The following is a 21605-nucleotide window of genomic DNA, read 5'->3' on the forward strand; positions in this document are numbered from 1 at the left end:
TATTTTCCTCCTCTCCCTGGGAACTAAGCATTCAGAGTTTCAGGCCACATTACCTTGGTAATCTTTCAAGATAGTAGGGCAAGTTTTAATCATTGCTTCTTAATCCCTGATTTTAATATCTTAACACAGAACTGAACGCCATGTCTACCATGTTGTGATCACACTAAACAATAAAAGATCGATATTATTTGCTTCAAAAATAACTTATTTGCTGAAGTGTCCTACTATTCTGACTACCCCCTGAAATCAGTATAATAATTCATACAAACCTAAGTGACTCATAAATATCAATTTTTAACATTAAGCATTTAAGTACAAAGGAGATGTCAGGGAAGACCGCTGAGTATGGAGTACCACCTCAGAATCGTCTTGATTTGCTTTATTGCTTTTCTAATAATAAAGGAAAAAAGTATAGACTGATACAGTTCTTTAGTTATTATTAAGACAGTCTCTCTGTATTTATGCTTACAGTTTTCATCTTGCCAATGCACCGAAGTGAGTAAGTGTAATAGCCTGCTGAATGAGGTTGTTCGCATGAGTGCAACACTTGCACAAATAAATATTTGTAGTACTAACCACAAAGTTTGCACAGCAGACTGCACCCAAAGCCAAGATTTGGGAAATGAAATGTTTTGGAGAGGATCATATGACAAAAATAAATAAGTGTTCTTGGAAGGACGGAGCTGGAGGATGGAGGGGGGCTGATTTAACTCACACGTGTGCCACATTTGTGGTTTTGGGTAGTGGGCAGGGAACAGGGTAGAGTAGAAGCAACTGAGAATTAGGGTTCATGGAAAATTGCATGAAGTAATTAAACTGAACTTGGTTTCCCAATTTGTGTCACACCCCTGAATAGATTTGTGTACTGAAGGTGTTAGAGCTGTGGAGGAGGAAGACTGTGGAAAGGGTATGCAGGAGGAGTGTGCAGGGTGGGGTTAGAAAAGAAGGTGTAGTGATAGGTGTGGAAGACAGGCGAGCTGAAGGTGTTTTGGCCATGGGAGTAATGAAAACCAGCGCTCCCTTCACAGCACATAAGAAATAGCCAGGATCTGTCTCGCGAACCTAGAGCAGCACCCACAGGCGAGGCTAAATCCTAAAGCACCTCCAGAGGAATTGGTTCTCATGTATTGACTGGAAGAAGGAGTGGATGCACTACAACTTGGGAAATACTCTGGAGATGTTACTGAAACCAATGAAGTACCTGCTGTAGGAAGAGTCCAAGGTAACAGCCTTCAGTGGTTAATGAAACAGTTCTGCTATTAATCATCACATAGGTTGTCACTTGTGGGAATTACTGTAGATTTTTTAATTCCAACTTCTGGACAGGGAAGATGGAAAAAAAATAGGTAAACATATGTTCTGTTGGTAATATTTTTTTTTCAAAATATTTTGCAAAGGGTAGGACTTGACTTTGTATTTTGAGCATAGCACAAGTTATAGCACAAGGTTTTTTTGCCGTGGGTACACAGGCAATGCTACCATTTCATCCTCGAGGTGTTCTGCAAACAGAAACGGCACTACCTTTAAGTGGTAAGAAATCAGAGTAGCGCTAAAGGATGTAATAAAAATATTTCACTCTGAATTGAAGATAAATATTGTTTCATGTTTATGACAAAGACATCAAACCCTGCTATGCTAATGTTACTCCATGCTACTTACCCAGAAATGAGGTATTATGTGGCTCTGAGCTTGCACAGAACTTGCCTGTAGTGTGTTAAATATTTATAAATGGCATATTAGCATCAGCACTTAAATATCGTTACGACTGCTTATTAGGGGCACTTTCACCTGTGTCTGTGCACATGTATGCATGTCCCTCTCGATGGGAGCACGGTGCTTTTGCTGTGGTGTTTCTTGTTATTCACACAGGGTTTTGTCTTCCTGGGCTTAAGCAAAAAGATGGCAAGCAGTGGCATATACCTGTTGGTGAGCTAGGCAGTCATGTAGTCTGTTATTTAAACATGATCTCGTTGGCAAGCGGATTGGTTTTGTTTTATTAAAATTCCAACACTTCACATTTTTATTAATCACTTTCCCACTCCTTCTATTCACTTGTGCTCTGATGCCTCTACTCCGGTACCCATAGCAACACTTGTTAATGCTAATGAAACTGCAACATCCTAAGCTCCCCGACAGAGCAGCCCTGTTAAATATGGCTATTTAGCACAGTTGTATTTCTGTTAGCTCCAGCTCCCAGCAGACACCTGCTCTGTAGAAACTCAGTCCTGTGATACTAGGATTTGGTAACCCACAGCTTTTCTCAGATCTGTCATTTTACAGGAGTAAAATTCACATATTCCCGGACAGCGAATGCTACAGAATATGTACGTTTTCTGCAAAACTGGCAAGGTTTAGCTGTAGGATTAAGTATGCTTTTGAAGTGCTCATTTGCATTCAATGAAAAACCGCACACGACTGAGCCTGACTGATCTTGAGGGAAGCTACGGGATGAGTCCTCTCCTAGAGCACATGGACATTTTAACTAAATATCATCAATAGCGTGTTAACAAGCAGAAGTAATAGCTAAATAATTCCTCGTGAACTCAGGCTGAATAATAATTCAACTTAATAGGAGTACTTGAGTGCTTTAATACATAGAGTGAGGAAATTGTTACGTGTATTGATTCTCCTTTCCCTAAGGAGCATTTTTGCATGTGCTGTTGGTGAGGATGATGACAGGGTGGTTTATTTCCTTTATTCTGAGTTTTGGTTTTGAATACTGTTTATTTGGCAAGTCATTAGTCATCCATCTTTCATACTCCAGAAAACAAAGGGAAAAATCCTGTAATCAGTATAAAATCTCTTCCAAGAATGCGAGCACAAATGAGGGAATGCAGCAGTGCCAGCAGATAGGTTCTGTAGCGCCAAGGCTGCCAAAGAAGGAAGCTGTCATGTGTGTCTTTCGAGAGGCACGCCAGTACTTCTTGGTACTCGTTTTTATTACAGCTCAAGAAAACTCGAATGCTAGGAAAAGCTTTAAACCTACTCTTTCCAGCAGAGTTTTAAATGTGGTGCTGCTTTGTGCAGAGTTAACTGTAGGGATGCAGCCTAGCTCCCTAATGTGGGGGGCTGGTTATTCTGAGAACTACACATTTTTGCCAAGTAAGCGGTGTGAGCTTGGGGGAGGGTGCTCAGCCTCTCTGTTCTCCAGTAGGCATCTGTTATGCTGTTGTTGCAGAGTGCCAGGTTTGCTGTGTGCCTTTTGTTTTCCCATCATTTGTTCTCCCCTTTGTTCTCTACTTGTCTAAAATGCGCAGTCTTTTCCTCATTGTTTGGTCTCATTTATATGGCCGTGTATCTGTGGGGCATTCATTTTTGTTGTAGGATCATTTCAAGTTCTGCTAATCTCCTCATAATATTAACCAGCTGTATTAATGAGATAATAAACCAGACTTGTTGGTAATGAATTGATTCATTCAGCTACTGGATTTAATTAGAAAGACACTTAACATTCCAGCAGATGTTCTTATTTTGTTTCATTGTCCTTGTGTTACCAACAGTGGGCTTATAAATACATACTGTACATGGTCGTATTTACATAATATGCTCTTCAACTTGAAGCCTTGTTGTTGTGCCATACACTGCAAAAAATGACATGAAACCTCTAAATTCCTGTCTTAAGTCAACTGGCATGAATTCCTCTGTCATCATTTAATTTCTTCGACTACTCACAGGCTTGAATTTTCAGAGCATTCTCTGGAAATATTCTTCAGTGTTCTTCATCTGATAAGGAAATGCTTAATATTCCTAAAAGGAAGTAGATTTCTTCTTTCGTAGTTAAAAACCCATGGTACTGGGCTTATGTTATCTCTTTTCTAGTCCCATGATGTTCATTCTTGGTTTTGCAGAGGCAAAACTTCAAAAGGAAGGGCATGCAAAGGAAGGGCCCCTCTGTTCAGCGTTCCCTGTGGACTACTTGGGGAGTTCCTCTGGTAGTTCAGGGTGGGAGGATGAGGTGGAGGAGGACGGATAACAAGGCTTCCCTCCTCTCGGTGGTGGCAGCAAGCTGAGCACTGGTAACCTGTCCCCTAGAACTTCGCCTTTCACAGGTGGCCTTTAAATGCACAAATCTCTCCTTGCTTTTCTTTCTGCTGCTCAGATCTGCTGTATTGGCCATAAAATTACACGGCGTGTTGCTTTGTGGTAATTGCATGTGTAGTTGTGCAGACAGAGTACATTGCCTGTATTGCTGTAGTCTTTATTGTGCCTGTGTGGGTATAGCGCTTACTTAATGTGCAAACTAACATTAGTTTTGAGTTGGGAACAACGGTATTTAAAACTAAAAATGTTCCAGTAAGGAAAATGAATCCATTTTGAGCCTGTTGCTTCATTAGTTGTGAAGGTTTAACCAGTCTATATTTAACAACAGTTAAACTAAAGCCATATAATTTCTTTAATGGACAGCCTTTTTTCTTTCGTTGCTGCTAAGGTGGTACACAGAGCATGTGGTGTGCAGGAGTCAGGATTCCATTGTACTAGTTTCGTATGCCTACCTATAACAAAAAGTAATGCCTGTTCCAGTTTTCAAAGTAATTTGCATAATCCACATCATTTTCTATACCATCTCATTATCGAATGTCTTTAAAGTATTCATTTTATTTTCCCCTGAAGAATTGGGTATAGCTTCTAGTCTTTGTTTTCGAAGAATATATTCCTCTCATCTCTTCTTTCTAGCAATTTACATTTTTAGCTCTGTATTAGCTGTAAAAGACTACAATTTTATCTGTCATGTTAAAGGTTGAACAACATAGTGTCAGCTGTCAGCTGTCAATTGGGTGACTGACAGAGGGGTTTTATGGGCTCCTGAGTAGGGTGGACTCCCTCTGAAGTCTTTCGGGTATCTACTTGAATAAAAGTCACGTTGATTTTCCTTTGGGTAGAGGAGGAAAACTCAGCGGTGAAAGGAGAGTTGGGCAGAAACTTTACGGAGGGATTTCTTAAGGAACTGGATCCTGTGCTGTTCACCACAGCCACAAATAGGAAGGGTGTTAGGTGATAAATTTTGCTATTAGTGAACTTTTTTTTTTTCCAAGTAGTAAGCATTAGGGCCAACTGAAGCATTGCAGAAGAATCTCATGTTATTTGAACGAACTGGGCAATAAAAATGCTATTCAGTGTTAACAAATGCAGAGCAATGCACTTGGGAGTGAACACAACGAACATGTCCACTGTCATGTGTACTAATACCTGATTTACTTTTCTGAAACTTTGGAAACACTGAAGATAATTTAATGGTTATGAATGATTCTACCTAAAAGCAAGCAAAATGCTAAGAGTAGAAAAGGAACAGAGAAAAGACTGAGGAAAAACTGCAGTGATTTAGAGATCCATTTTCTTTTGTTCTTGTTTTCACCCCACTCCCTCCCCCAACTAAAAAGGGTGAGTAGGACAGGCAAAGGGTTGGACGAGGGCAGCGAGGAATGAATAACTGTGAGGAGAATGTGAAACGCTGCTGCAGGTTTTGGTAGGTGTTAAAAGACAGACAATTTCAAAAAAGTGCCGAAACAAATCCATGAAAGAAAAATCCATAAAATGCTGCTAAACCGAGGCACAGATAGAGCCTGTGTCTTAAACTCTCCACCCTCAGATTTGTGGCAGACTCTGCTATTTGTGTCATCGCTGGTGGTTTGCCCTGTTTTCCCAAGGTATTTGCTTCTTGCCACTGTCAGACAGGGTGCTTGTGCTAGCTGGATGTTTAATCTGACCCTGTGAAGTCATTCTTGTGGCAGGAGGTTTTAAGAGGAAAGCTTGCAGCTTTTCACTCATTTTCACGCGACTACAAGTGGGAGGCTGCTGGAGCCTGAAAACCCCATGCAAGTGTTTTACCTCCCTGGTAGCCCGTAGCAGTGCTTTAGAGTTCAACAGCATTTCTTCATTACTTGTGGCCATTCTGCTTCAAACATAGCATCAAAATTAGCTGCTTTTTCAGGGATTTCAGTAACATGCGTAGCTTTATTTGGACTATTTTGATGTTTGTGTTATGTGCTAATCCATTAAGTACTATGCTAAAGGCTGTACATCTTTGTTCTCTGCTGTGCATTTGCTTTCTTGTTCGGTGTTTTCTTGCAGCAGATGAGTACAAAGATTTTTTTATTTTTTTTTCCCTCGCCTCCTCCTTTAAGTGCCTTTGAAATAAATTGCGTAAGCTTCTTCAGTCACCACACTGGTCCAGCAGATGATATTTAAGTCATCCTCATACGGTATTAGCTACTCTCTTTGGGCATCAAAAATATTTCACCTCCATTTATTCCTTCTAAAACTCACCCCTACACTGAAAGATGAACAGGTCTGTTCTCCAAGTCCAAATAATTGTTTTTCCCTGGTACTTGTGCTAAGGGACTATCAGCCCCTTGTCTACATTGAATAGCAAGTCTTGCCATGCATACCCATCTTTAGAAAGTTAGTTTGTTGAGGCAGATAGGCTTTTGTTTATTTGGACTTCCAAATGTTTAAATAGGTCACTGCAAGAGACCTACACCAAAACTGAACAAAAAGCAGGCTAGCAGCTTACTGGGCACAGCTGAACTGGCTGACAGAGTATCCTCTTAGTTCTTTTGGTGTCAGTGAGAGTCAGCAATTGCAGAGGAAATTAAGTTGCTCTACTTTTCTCTGTAAACACGTTTTAATGATTCTCCAGGCTATAAACCCATGCCGACTGTAAGAATGCACAAACCTAGAGTCTTGCAGCTAAAATGTTCTGCTTGGAAGTGCTGACCCTTCTGCTGGGATTGCTATATCATTTTGTGTAGCAGTAGCTGTTCTTAAAATAGGAAAAAATGGAACAATTTATGCAATCCCAGTTTAATAAAGAAATATCTAGGGGAAGGGAATAGGCTGATGTGCAGGTAAAACTAGGAGAAAAGAAATGTTAGACTGTCAATTGCAGTTATATTGCTCCAGGTAATGGTGTGCTCCGTGCACTACCATTGCTCCTTGCTGTGTAGTTTGACGAGATAAACTGAATTCAGTGTAACGTGGCCATCAGTCTTCTGCCAAGGCACTGCCATGCCGGGAAGTTTTATTTTTCAAATTGCTTAGGTAGAGGCTTTAGCAGTTGTGCAGGGCAGCTTTTTAGTTCCGTGAGCAGCATGGAACTCAAGAAGCCGTACATCCTATGGCGCTGTCCTGCAGCAGCAATCAGTGCACGCTGTGGCTGCTTCGGAGCACTACGTGTGCAAACCAGCTGGCCAGCTGCTGCTGAACAGCACGTGTGATGGATGAGGAGACCTGCACTCCCCTCTCTGTGCCTCTTCCATTACCTGACCAAAAATTTGTCACAGGATTTTTAGGAGTTTCCCAGCTCCATCTCTGTCAGAGGATGGTGGGGGGAGTTGCAGAAGAACTTTTCTCCTAGGAAAAAAAAGCTAAATGGATATGATTCCTAAAATTATTTTTCATTTTTTTCCATGTGGGCAAGTTATCAGATTTATCAGGTACCAGATTTAGTGTGCTTGGCAATATAATACATCCGTGTGAATTTTGTAGGGTGAAAATTGTCTTACATTTATTCTTCTATCTGATAAATAGTGTTAATTAAACTTCCATTAACCTTACATATTTTAAAATTATGTGACAAAATAATAGGCTTGGGAGAAGGCAGGAGATGTCCTTATCTTTTCTTAATTCTGTGGATACCTTCAGAAACTGAAACATGGGAGTTTCTCTCTGAACACCAGCAAACACTTTTTCACTGTTAAGGGGACTGAGCAGTGGCACAGGCTGCCCAGAGAAGCTGTGGAGCCTCCCTGCTTGGAGATCTTCAAAAGCCACTTGGACCTGGTCCTGGTCAACCTGTTTTGGGTGTCCTTGCTGAGCAAGGGCTTGGACCAGATGGCTTCCAAAGGTCCCATCCAACCTCAGCCATTCTGTGAAACTGTGAAATTTCTTTCCAGAGGCGTTCATAGCACTGCAGGAATCCAAAGATTTGGAGTTTTCAAGTTGATTTCATATCACAACAGTCAAGGAGACCCAGAATGTTTTCTTTTTTCATTCTCGATGCAGGCACTATTGGAGAGCTTTTTCTGTTTGCTTTTATTCACCTTGTGCTATCTGAAATTGAAGATATGTGAGGATAATTAGGAGAAATCAGCATACAAACCAGTCTGTGCTATACCATTTAATGCCTTCCTGATAGTATGAGAAATGAGGAAAAGAGATAAGCCTCATTCACATCAGCAGGTAACCTATGTAGTGAGAGAAAAGTAGGTTTCTCATCATAAAATTTCATTTAGTAATAAGCAGTGCACTTGTGCTGTCTAATAAACTTCGATTTGCTGTCAGCTAGAGTTTCACTTGGAGTATATATTTGAGAAGTGTCCTGTGCTAACCTCACACTGCCTGTCTTGGAAATAACCGTGGTGGTTTTATGCAGGTGGGCAGCTGAGCTCCACCACAGCTGCTCTCTCACTCCCCCTCCTCAAAGGGAAAGGTGGAGAAAATAAAATGAAAAGGGCTCGGGTTGAGATAAGGACAGGGAGATTGCTTAACAGTTACCGTCATGAGCAAAATAAATTCACCATAGGGAGATTAATAAAATTTATTGCTAACAAGCTAAAGCAGTGAGAAGCTAAAAGTAAACTAAAACCACCATCCCACCATCCACCCCCTTCTATGTCCTCGCCCCAAGCAGCACAGGGGAACAGGGACTGGGGCCTGTGGTCAGTCCCTGACGCTTCATCTCTGCTGTGGTTTAGTGGAGGACTGGTTAGTGTTAGGTCAGAGGTTGGACTAGGTGATCTTGGAGGTCTCTTCCAACCTAGATGGTTCTGTGATTCTGCTGCGTGCCTGGAGCACCTCCTGCCCTCCTTCTGCACTGTCTGTAGGGCTGCTTCTCTCCCATTTCTCACTCTTCTCTCCCAGCTGCTGTTGCACAGCCATTTTATTTTTTTCCCCCTTTCTTAAATCTGCTCACACAGAGGTACAAACAACATCACTTACTGGCTCAGCTCTGGCCAGCAGTGGGTCCCTTTGGAGCCATCAGAAACTAGCTCTTATCTAAGGTGGGGCAGCTCCTGGAGTCTTCTCACAGAGGCCACTCCTGCAGCCCCCCACTACTAAAACCTTGCCACATAAACCCAACAGTATAATGCAATCAAGTGGCTTCCATACACCTTGCTGCTGAAGTCATCCATACAAGAAAACTGGGACCCAACAAAACAGGTTTTTACATACACTGCCTAAAAGTACTCCAAGTGATGGGGATTTATTCACTTAGCCAAAATTACTGTAATTATTCTTTTCATTTACCTTAGATACTGAGTGTATTTTGGAGCCTCTGACTCTGCCAGAAAGTCCAGCGAGTCCAGGACGTGTTGCTGCTGTAGAGGATTCTCTACATGTGCCTTGCATTTTCTGCAATGAATGCTATCTCCTACCCGAACAAAGTCAGCTCCTGAAGCACATGATAATTGAACACAAGCTTGTCATCGCTGATATGAAACTGGTTGCAGATTTTAGAAGGTAAAGATTGTGTTGTTAAAAATGGGTATGTATGTGTACAGTTACTATATAAAGCTTCAGAAAACTAGAGATTGTATTTCTAAAATACTTGTTTTACACTGGGGTGTTGTGTAGTTACAGCACAGGGCAATTCCTCTGTTAGAAATTCTTTGTCACTTCTCAGATCCTGTTACTAACCAGCAAGCTGTGTACAAACTAGAAAGCTGTTTATTTCATAAAGGACGTTCTAGACAATCAACTCTTCCAATTTTTGTGTTTATTCACATGAGAAGACTATTTATTGTAAGACACTATATGATGTCCTAAAGATGTGTTGTACACAGAAGCTGTTCAATACGTGAACTTACACATTCTGGGTTGAAATTAATTTACCCTATCTTAAGGATGCCAGTATTTTCCCACAGAAATCACATTTAATCCTTAACTATACTTCACAGGTCTGTGATCTGCATGTAACAGTGACTTGTACAGCGGTGTCACCGATCTTCTGGGGTCACGTTTGGCTTTCTCTCTTTTAACTTCCTCCAGTAGCTGGCAAAGGCCCAGCTGGCTTGTGATTTCAGAGGCTTGGCACATGCTTGGCATTTTGCTTTCACAAACAAGGATGTATGGTCCTGTCAGAAGGCTAGATGGCACCTACTGATTTTGTAACTAGTTGTGTTGCAGCGCTTAAGTGTTAGCTGGATGATTTCTCAAATAGAAGGATTTTTGTGGTAGGCCTTCCATGATCAATTACTCTGCCAAAGCCAGTAATTTGTGTCTAACCATCAAAGTGCAAAAACCTAAACATGAATATGAAATTTGGGAAGATGAATGTAAGCCATATAAATCCTTAGTCAGACATAGGAGCTTAAAACTGCATAAAATTGAAAATTGATACTTGTTTTTGTTTGGTTTTGTGCAGAAGGCAGGCAGAACAAGAATGCAATGTTCTTTAGAGATAATGCTAGTTTCCTCAGATAAATAAAGGGATCAGAACTGCTCAGTAATGGAATGCCAGTTTAAGTGCACTTGGGGGATTATTCTGGGTTACTAAAAATTTATTTTTAACTCACCTTTTCAAGAAAATGTCCATTTAGATTCTTTTGACTTCTAATGCAATTGGAAGGTAGCCAAATGTTAGAGAAAACAGCCCCAGGATGTGATGTGGTGGAGCTATTACTCTGAAGTGTTTCTTCTCTTATTTGCTGTACTGAATACCAGAAAATGAGTCTAATACTGTGAAGAACAAAAAAAAAAAAGACAAATATAATCTGAGGTGTTACAATGAAGTGTGGAAAATAAAGGGAAATAACTATAAATACATTATATTATATTTATACTCAACAATGAGGTAGAACCAGTCTTAGGTATGTGTTTCTTGACAGAACAACAAGCACTGGAGAGTCCAGAGAAGATCAGTGCTAATGGAAAGCATATTTTTTTTCATAAACTTGGAAAAGTAAAGATAAGTTGGCAGTAGGGAAAGGAATAGAGATGAGATGAACACATCCAATACATGCGTGACTGATACATAGAGGACACTGATAATTTATTCTCTCTCCCTGGAAGCATGGCAAGGCATTGGCTTTATTTGAGCATTGATTATTTGGGTTAAGCAGTATCATATGAAATCCCTTAACAGTAAGCTTCATGGCACAGGTTATGGTTTGGTGAGTTTGTCTAAATGGTGTTCGCTTATTTCAGTTCAGGGGACAGACTGAACAGCATCTTGAAATAATTTCATTTGCACATTTATGTCCTAAAAACTCCATTCTCGAAGACCTGCTTTTCTTTGTAGCTGCAAGACTAATTTCACCATACATTATAAAAGTAGGGGGCAGAGGCACAACAAAATGCTCACCTGTCACTTACAGGCATCTAATGATGCTTCAGCTGTGCTTGTGGGCTTTACTGTGCTTAGCTGTCTGTTGTACCAGAGGTTAATCCTCTCCATGTCAAGAGCACCTACAAATATTCAGAAAGGTCCTCATAATACTGCTGGAATTTTTATGGTCCTTTCCCAATTTGATGGCATGTCAATACGAAACACTGAATAGCTAGCCTTTACCCGATCAACTCTTACATGATTAATATTATGCAGTAGGCATAAATGTAAGCCTACGCTTAAGCATTTGCAGATTTTTTTTTTTTTTTAAATAAGATTCTGAATAATTAGCACAGGGACTGCTTTATTCTCTTCATCATTGAACTGAGGGTGCTGATTTTTTTGATTAGACAGTAGCTTCTATTTCAGTGGGAACCGAACCTAATCTCTGTTGTTGTCTGTTAATGCTGCTATGGCAAACAATAATAGTACAGGAACATTTTTAAACGACTGTAGTTGATGGGTTAAACTTTCAAGCCGTATTTAGGGCTTTTCTTATTCTGTCTGTTACCCCACCCCCAGGTGTTTGGGGACTTCATTTTTCTGTCTTCCTAGTTGTCTGCCAAGCTACAGCTTTCACTGTAACTCCACAGGAGACCTGCCAAAACCTCACTTTTGACAAGTTGGTGTTTTTACTGGGTTTCAGATCCTTGCCTGCATCTTGAAGAACACCGACCGCAATATTTTGGGAATTTGAGAGTACTCTGTAGTATATCTTTTCAGTAAAGATGCATCTGAATGGCAAATCTGTCTGAAAATGTGAAGAAGTTACAGTGTTTATGTAAAGCCAAATGCAAATCTTTCTTATTTAGATCTTCAGTTTGACAGGGTAATTGAACCCAGGTTTAATGAAGCTGAGTGAGTTTAATGAATGAGAAAACCAGGTTAAAGGAATAAAAAAATGAGAGAAGAATTAAAAAAAAAAAAAAAACACTTAAGACCTATAAGAATTTAAAGGATGCAAAAAATGAGAGCAGATCAATGGTTTATTAAACGGTTTGGGGATTTCCTTCTTCACTAATCTTCTCTCCCTTAATTTTAAAGATATATCTTATATTGGAAGAAGAGGTTTGCAGAACAACCCATCACCGACTTTTGTAGTGTGATAAGAACAAATTCAGAAGCTCCATTAGGTAAGTATGATGCTTATTTTCTCTGTTGGCCAGATCATGTGATAATTTCTGGCATATACTGATGCTCTGATCCAGTCAAATGTGAAGTAATCTGGCACTAGGTCAGCAAAGCACAGAAATAATGTTTAATTCAGCTACATATTTAAACATACCTTCCTGAAGGGTGCCAACATGTGCTTCAATAAGGTTCTGAGCAAGGATGAGCTCAAGTCCAGGCTTCAAAACTCTGCCAAATTGGGGCTGGCTGCCAGACAAGGCCTAGAAGCAGTGCTGCTCCACATCATAGCTAGGGAAGCTTTGGTATACTACTGCATAAATAATTGCTGGCAGTCCATCCAGAAATGTGGAGAAACATTCCCAGGGAGCTACCTTCCCAAATTCACCCTGTCCCCTACCCCCAGCTCATGATGTTAGCTCTTCCTGGGCAGCACGGCTGCAATCATGTTTCCTTTCTCCTCTCCCTGTGCTTATTGCCCCAAAAATGTTACGAGAAGATATCTTCACATAAAGGGTACAAAGACTGCAATTTTCTGCACTCCAACACAAGACCAAGGGCTGTACCTCACAGCTCTGGCCCAATTGGATGCTCTATCATAAGGACAGAGGCTGACAGTGCAAAGGAAGTGTTTTTTCTCAGAAGTAGACACAAAATTGTTAAACAGATTTCCACAAAAATGAGTTTCCTGTTGTGAACTTCACCACCTTCTGTTCCAAGCAGAAGCTGATATATTTCTTTGGCTTCCCCTTTCCTAACAAAAATATATAATTTACGTAAAAAAGCAGATAAGAGAACATTAGGGCTTTCCTACATCTTTAATCATCTATGCAGAGCTTTTAAGACAGTAAAAATGCATTCAGACAGTGTCAGAGATGGGTGGAAGTTAACTGTTCTTATTCAAATTAATTTTAAGAAAAATAGTCCTGGAAAATGTGAAAATCACTTCAAAGACCTACATTTCTCTTACATATGTATTTTTTTTTGCTGCTGAAATTTTAACACCTACTACTCATTTTGAAAATTGCAAATCAAGCACGTGAAGGCTACAGCCTACCAAAATTGTAATCCAACAGTAGCCATTCCAGAGGATAGTTTTGTTAATATTAATGATGAGCTCCTTCAAATTGTATAGCTCAGAAATCAGGAGGTTTATGTTACTTAGGAGGTTCTGCGTGAAGAATTGGGAAAGGCTGAAATGGGAAAGTTTAAAATGGTGAAAGACTTAGTAATGGTCAGTTCAGCTCACCATCCACATAACCCTTTAATTAGTAAATGAGTAGGTTTCAAATGCAAACTATTTTCTTAAATGTTTTTATATATTTTTTTCTGCTGAGTAATTTTAAGGTAATTAATTTGAATGAGATTTGTTTCATTACTAAACTGGATATGAACATAAACATTAAAAAGTGCAGTAAACATAAAATGTACATAAAACAATTAAAATGTTAATTAGGCAAGCCTCAGTGTGCGTTATTAAACAGCTATGATACACACTTGCAGATGGAACGAGATCTGACAGTAAAAGGTGATGTTGTTAGTGAAGGGTATGCCAAATGATAACTACTGAAAATGAATAATTATTTAGAGAAGTAACTGAAAAATCCCACATGCAAGATAGAACTAAAAGTCACTTCATGATTCTTTTATGCTGACTGTGACTAATATCAATGATTAAAGGTTTCTCTGTCTCCAGAAGAACCAACATAAAAGAGAACAAGGGTGGTAGTGAGGAAAACCTGTGCAAGACTTTGGTCTTTGTACTGCAATATAAATGTTTAAGATCATATGTATGTATGTAATTGCTGATAAAGCCTTATGAGTAAGTGTATACAAATGTTTAAGCATGTTTCAGTAAATTATGCAATTAAAATAGCTGCCTTTAATAGATTTAAGAAGTCATCTCGTACTCCTAATTCATCCAGAGGACTAGCAGATATATGCAGATATATGCCACAAATATAACAGATATATGCCACAAATATTCAAAACAGCACCAGCCTCCCATCCCTTACCCACACTTCCTAATCTCTTAACAGAAGAGCAAGACAACTATTTTCTTCTCTGTGATGTCTTACCAGAAGACAGATTACTTAGAGAACAACTTCAGCAAAAGAGACTGGTAAGAAATAATTTTTGTTTCCTTTTTTTAGGGTAAGCAGTTCATTAGTATAATATATGGAAATTTAGTGAACATTTTAAATATAAAGCATATTTTACTAAACTGCAAAAAGCTTTTATTTTAGTTCATTTTTCTATCTACTACAGAAGAGTATATAAAGTCCTCGTTTATAGATTTTTCATTGGAATAAATTTACAGGTTGTATGTCAGTGTTTCACAGGGTTGAAAAATACACCCAGAGCACAAAAAGAGGCTGAGCGTGTTGAATGCTTTTCTTCCTCAGAGAACCTGCAGTACGCTGACACAGTATCTTTTGTGTAGTAATTTACATGTGGGGACAATAACAAAATAAAACTCAGTGTATGTTACTGTGAAACAGGAAGTGATACTTAAAATGTCTTCAAGCAAACTGCTTTTGTGCACTATTACACTTTCACTCAGATGGTTTTAATTCACACTTACATACTCACATGCACCAAGATGCATGAGTGGAGGAAGTCTGTCCAGGATCGTCTCTGTGACAGCTGTTGAGTCCTCATGAAACCCTCTGTTTTTTTTCTTGCATGGTGATAACACCTTTGTCCTTTGGATAAATCTCTAGTATCTGAGGAGTTGTGAGTTCTGCCTGGGTGTCATTTGTGTTAGGCTCTTGCTGACTTCAACTTCACTGAGTCTTAGCCCAGGTTGCAGACCCCTGTTTTGTGTAGTTTCCTTGTTTGAAATACACATCTGTAAACTGTTTTTCCTCTTAGGCTAATTAAAAATGAATGCTGTTTGATGCATTGCAGTCATGTTGCCAAGCTCCTAGTGTTAGGATGCAGGGTCTTCTGCTAAGTTATCTGTGCTGTGAGGTCTTAGAGTGCAGGCCTTTCATCTTGACATAGGCAAGTTCCTCAGTTTACTGCTGGGAGCTCTGTTCTTTGATTTATCAATACAGGTCTTTTTGTTTTGTAATTTCTTCTGGTACCTTACCTGGATGGCAAGGTACTGACCTTATGTTTCTTTTACAAATCTACATACACAGCATGCAACTGAAAAACAACTTAAAACATAAGCATTCAGAATGAAGGGGATGCTTACAAAAATCAAATTCTATTGCTCAGGAAAATTGGGACTGGCGGGCAAAAGCTGCTACCCTGGGAATGCTGTATATGTTTTTTGGCTAGAGTCACATTCTGAATCTTGCTGCACACAATTAATGAATCCCCAGAATCTGTGGAATATGTATGGGTCTTACACAGCTCTCCGTGCTGTCCCAGCTCTTGCAAAGGAGAACTGTAATAGTTCTGGCACTGAGGATTCCCACAGAGTTGGAGGTGCTTCAGCTGAAATCTTCATTACTGTGTAGGTCCATTGGGTTGGCATAGACTGAGAAAAAAAGTGGCTGCTGCACTCATGCCTAGCGTGCTTCTTTCCCAGTTCATCATAAGGCCCACCCTGGATCAGTAAAAAAAGGTTTGTCTAGGTCAGTATCTTACCTTTGCCAGCAGCCAAGTGTCTGGTACATTTTTGCCTTGCTCTGATCCAGTGGTGATTCTTTCTTAAAATATTCTCCTAGTCTCCAGCAACTGACAGCTCAAGAGTTTCCAAATTCAACAACACTATCTATATTTAACACAGTAGATTTTTATTTCATGAACCTCCAACTCTGAGCCCCCTACAAGCTTCTGATATCCAAAAGTTCCTGCAGCAGAGTTGCACAGCTTAACTACACCGTGAGAGAACTGTCTGTTAGTTTCTTCCCAATCTCTCCCCTCCCACTTGGATGGTTTTCACACTAGAAAAGGCAGTGAACAATTCGTCCTTAATCTTATCCAAACCATCCGTGATTTGTCTCCTGGTTTTCCTACCTGACGTCATGTCTTCCGTTAGTTCTGTGCTGCAGGGTGCCCCCACAGCAGAGAGCAGCATCCAGGACTGCATTAGGAAGAGCTTTGACAGCAGGTTAAGGGAAATGATCCTACCTCCTCTGCTCAGCACTGGTGGGGCCACACCGCAAGTTCTGTGTCCAGTTCTGGGCTTCCCACTACTGGAAAGACACAGACCTGAGCAAACCAATTGCAGGGTCCCAAAGATGATTCAGGGACTGGAGCATCCTTCACACAAGGAGAGGCTGAGAGAGCAGGCACAGTTGAGCCTGCAAAAGAGAAGGCTCAGGGGGAATCTTATCAATGTGTTTAAATATGTGGTAGAAAGAAATGAAGATCAAACCAGACTTCTCTCACTGCTGCTCTGTCTTAGCTTTACGTGACAAGGGCTTGGTAGCAAGGGGGCTTCAGGGGTGGCCTCTGTGAGCCAAAAGAGACCGTCCCCAAAAGGGGACATGGGTCCCATGGTGGAGCAGATCTCCCCACTGCAGCCTGTGGAGGAGACCCCACAGGGAGCAGGGGCAGAGAGCAGCTGTGAAGGAGCAGCAGAGACGAAGCGTCAGGGACTGACTGCAGTCCCCATTCCCCTGTGCTGCTCAGGGGATGGAGGTTGAAGAGGGTGAATGGGGGAGGTGGTTTTACTTTGCTTTTAGTTCTCACTGCTATAGTCTGCTAATGATAAGCAGTAAATTAATCTTCCTATGCTGAGTCTGTTTTACCCGTGATGACAATTATTGAGTGATCTCCCTGTCCTTGTTGCAACCCTTGAGTCCTTTCCATCATATTTTCTTCCCCTTTTCCTTTGAGAAAGGAGAGTGAGAGAGCAGCTGTGGTGTTCAGCTGTGTGGCAGGGTAAAACCACCACATGCCCCCCCAGTGGAACAAGAGGCAATGGACATGAATTATAAATCAGGAAATTCCATCCAAAAAGAAGAAAATACATTTTTACTATAAGGATGGTCATACACTGGAACAGGTTGCCCAGAAAGGCTGTAAGGTCTCCACCAGTGGAGACAGTCAAAACCCAACTGGACACAATCCTAGACAATGAGCTGTAGGTGACCCAGTTTGAGCAGGACATTGGAGTAGATGATCTCAAGAGGTCCTTTCAAACTTCATGATGCAGTGATTCTAGGTTGAAGTTGCTGTTCATGTCATGGTTCTTCCCTGTACGTCACTGTTGCACCTCTCTGTACCTTTTCCAGTTTCCCATATTCCCTTTGAGGTTATGTAAGACATCTTGTATATGGCATGCAGGCATGCACTGTCACAGTGGTGTTCATTTCCCAAACACATTCATGGTGTTTGAGGAAGGGAAGAGCAAGAGGATCATTATTGAGCAGGCAACTATTGTTTTCATATAACTGTCTGCTGTAGCAATAAGTCCTGGCTGCTACACCTTGAACTGTACTTTTTCTTTTTTAAAAGGCCATTTGTTTCTGAGTTTTCTCTGTTTTGTGCTATACAACCCTATCCCAGCTAGGCCTTCTCTCCACTACTGGTGTCAAGGGAGGGCAGAGTGTTCTGGCAGGTAAGCCATCTCATCTCCCCTGCAAGTAGTTGTTTTCCTCAAAGTCAGAAGAGTGAAGGTTTTAGCCCAAAGCAAGTGCTGCTTTTGTTTACAGCATAATTAAGTTTGAAAGAAAGAGTTAATCATTATGGTGTAAAATAGCCTTTGATATTAACAGTCCTTTAAATATCAGAATCATATCTTCACTTTTTACTGAAGCTTTTTCTGAAATCAAGCTGCTGCTGTAGTTGAGGCTAATGGAATCACAGCTCTAGTTAAAGCAATAAAGTCTGTTTACTTTTTTATTTCCTTTTGCTGCAATCTGAGTGTTGACTTGCAAGTTAAATAGTTATTTTGCTTTGCAAAGTCTTGTACCTCCAGACAAGTCTAGCAATTAAGAGTGAGCTGGCAAGTGGGCTTGTGTGAGTTGCTCAGAATAAAGACCAGAACTGTAAAACTTGTGGTGATTTTTCTGCAGCCTTTGAATCCTAACTTCTGTCTCCAACAGCAAGCCCAAACAAGGAAACAAGGACAAATGCTATCTTTAAAATGTGCTAGCTGAAGCACTTCATTTAGCAGTTTTGAAACTCCAGTTTAGGAATATTTCAGGCTGTATTGCAGCAGGGGAGCTGGCCAAGGTGGGTGTCATGCCGAGACATTATGGTGACTGTGATGTATTGAGAGAGGCCAAGGAATGAGCCTGAACTAGGTTAGAGTGCAGCTTGCTGAAATAGCTGACAGGACTATGTAATGTAAAACAGATACGGTCTTTTGGAAAAAAACAGTCTTAACAAAGAATCAGTGGTTGTGACGATCACTAGTGGGACCAGGCTAGGAAGTCCTGGAGGCAAAACTCGACAACATTAGGAGAGTCATTGTCCGTATAAGCCACTCAGGCTTATCTTTAAGATTGTTATAAAAGTAAAACCCCCAAATCTGTTTTTTGAAAACTTACCCACATGTTTAGCACAACATTGACCTTGTGTTGCTATCATGTTTGCAGCCATTCTCCTATCATGTGGCTGGTAGTTTCGGGTGAAGAGGCTACAGTTCCTCCCAGTATATCCAGCCTGAGGAGCAGTCTTCACAAGAACTGGATGAAGGACAAAGGCACCTTTAAAGTACAGATCTATACAATTTTCTAAGTTGAGTTGTATTTATCATCCCCAGTTTGTCATAAGCATAAGCTGAGACAAGGCTCAAGAAGCTGAAGCTATGTGCCACTAAATATCAGGATGCTAGTCTTTCGCTAATGATAATGTTAGCCTGTCAATATCTACATGGATGAAATTCTATAGGTCCTTCTTTTCCCTGTTTTAAGATCTGTATTTAATGGCTTTTCTCTGGCACTGGAATTTTGTCCATCCTCCATGGGCTTTGGAAGAGTTGTTGCACTAACCGCCAGGAATTGTTTTATCTACTTCCATAATGACTTGTGAGTACATTCCAGAAGATTTGTATATATGTAACTCCCAGCATTTAACTGTTTTTTTGTTTTGTTTTGTTTTGTTTTGTTTTTGGTCTTTTTTCTTTGTTTCTTTTGTTTTAAATGCATTTTGTTAATAGTCTTGACATAAATAACCTTTCCTGCAAAGACTGAAGCCCTGAATACTGGAGGCATTCCTCTTTTGTCTATATTTGGTCTCCTACAACTTTAAGTAATGGATTCCTGCTCTTTGTTGTTTATTGCTAGTGAATGTTCTAGTGAATTCAGTGTCAGAGTCAAATGGAGAAGAAGAGAGAGATGGAAGAGAGGAAACAGCTGAGAACAAGTGGAGCAGACAGCTAGGGAAACAGTCCTTTACAGCTGTCCCTATTGCTCTGCCCCCCTGGTTACTTAGAACCTGAGCTCTGCCGACAAGGCTGGTACTAGGATAGGGTATGGAAAAACATTTTCCCTATTTCTGTGAGGCAACTTGCCATACAAAACAAACCAAGAGAATGTGCTTCAGGGGTTTCACAATAAATTTGTGATATCCATATTACAGTCCTGAGACTTTTGCTAGTTATAATGCCAGTTAAGTTATAGTTCAGTCTTTGAACTCTTTTTTTTCAGTTTGCCTAGGATCTAGGTTTCAGCAGATTACCCAACTTTATCCCCACCACAACCAACGTTTTCTTCCCAACTTCCTGTTTTTCCAGTAGATCATGACCTAATTTCTCTCTGAGTTTTTGATGCTGTCCTTTCAAACCTTGTCTAAAAGTCTTTGCACTTAGCTGGCAAGCTGGTGTCCTGTGCCTTGAATTCACCCAGAAAAGAAACAGGAAGATGCTACTTACCTCGTTCATTTTCACTCACAGAGTTTTGTGGTAACACTCTTATCTGAGTATGTAGTAAATCAGAACTGCTCACTTAGGTGATCAGCCTGTACCAGATAAACCAGAGTATTTGCAGTTTTATCACCAGATGGGCAGCCTCTCTTGGATGACTGTAGGTCACTGTTCCATTGTTTTCTTCCATTTCCCAAAAGAGGGTCTCTAATGCCATCATCCTTCATTTCTTAGCCTTTGGCAGTAGTTCTGTCTGTCAAATGAGTAGAGCTCTGTTTATGAAGCTCCAGAACTATGTATGAATTTTCAAATTCATCAGAAGGAATTAGAAGATTAGAAGGAAAAGCGTGCAGAATAGTCAGCAAATACATATATATTGGATGGTATGACAGATGAGTTCAAATACATTGAGCATTCTCTGGACTGGTGGTCCTATCTTGACAAATTTGTTTTATTTCCATGCATGTTAAGCTTTTACCTGAAGGACTTTTCCTGCAGGCATCTCTGATAATATTAAAAAAAAGGCACTCTTCATGAGATAACCTTGAAGACTTCATAATGATTACAAATTGGAAGATTTTTTTTCATAAAATCACGGAATGATTTGGGTTAGCAGGTACCTTAAAGCCCACTCAGTTCCAAACCCCTGCCATGGGCAGGGCCACCTCCCACCAGACCAGGTTGCCCAAAGCCCCATCCAGCCTGGCCTTGAACACTTCCAGGGATGGGGCATCCACAGCTTCTCTGAGCCTCACCACTCTCTGAGTGAAGAATTTCTTCCTTATATCTAATTTAAACCTACCCTTTTTTAGTTTGAAGCCGTTTTTCTGTACTCAGGAGACAAGGGAGTAATGTTTGAAGTGGCAGAACTGAACACAGTGATCAGTAAGGAGGGAAGCTAAGTATAGAAGTTAGGACACAGGCTGTTGATACGCAGATACGATTGCAGGTCTTTACAGAGGTATGAAGTTTCCAATACCGTCATTCTTTATAAATATTTTCCTGTCTAGCAGCCACAAGCACAATCTGAAGCTCATCTGCCAAACTTTGAGGAAACTGTACACATAAAAGCAAATTTAATTCTCTTACTCTAAAAGTAGTTTATCCTAAAGGTGTATAAAATCATCAAATAATATGCTTGGCAAGTGTTTAGAGTGCATCACAGGTCTCACCAGCCCTAGTCTTTGTTGCAGTGTGCTGTACTGGTTTGTTTCATTGGCAGTAAAGTGTATAAGCAGCTTCTTGTGATCTGTCAGCATGATTTTTTATTTTTTTTTAAACAGAATCTGTTTCGCTTGGTTCCTTTGCCTACAGCAATAGCTAGTTTCTGTGAGCACTCAGCGGGGAAATGTAGCTCTTATTTAAATTGGAAGAAGCTAG

The 21605-nt window shown here is 40.4% G+C and overlaps 1 protein-coding gene across 2 annotated transcripts in view; it reads left to right on the top strand.

Annotated features, from left to right (window-relative positions):
• ZNF277 (zinc finger protein 277) overlaps nt 1-21605 on the top strand; it is a 55567-nt gene that overhangs the window by 12060 nt on the left and 21902 nt on the right. For both annotated transcript variants that reach the window (XM_068669486.1, XM_068669487.1), the window contains 3 exons: nt 9252-9459; nt 12371-12459; nt 14494-14576. In XM_068669486.1, the coding sequence (XP_068525587.1) occupies nt 9252-9459; nt 12371-12459; nt 14494-14576 (380 nt within the window). The remainder of the gene's footprint in view (nt 1-9251; nt 9460-12370; nt 12460-14493; nt 14577-21605) is intronic.

The sequence above is a fragment of the Anas acuta genome, chromosome 1 (genome assembly GCF_963932015.1).
Source record: "Anas acuta chromosome 1, bAnaAcu1.1, whole genome shotgun sequence".
Classification (NCBI taxonomy): domain Eukaryota; kingdom Metazoa; phylum Chordata; class Aves; order Anseriformes; family Anatidae; genus Anas; species Anas acuta.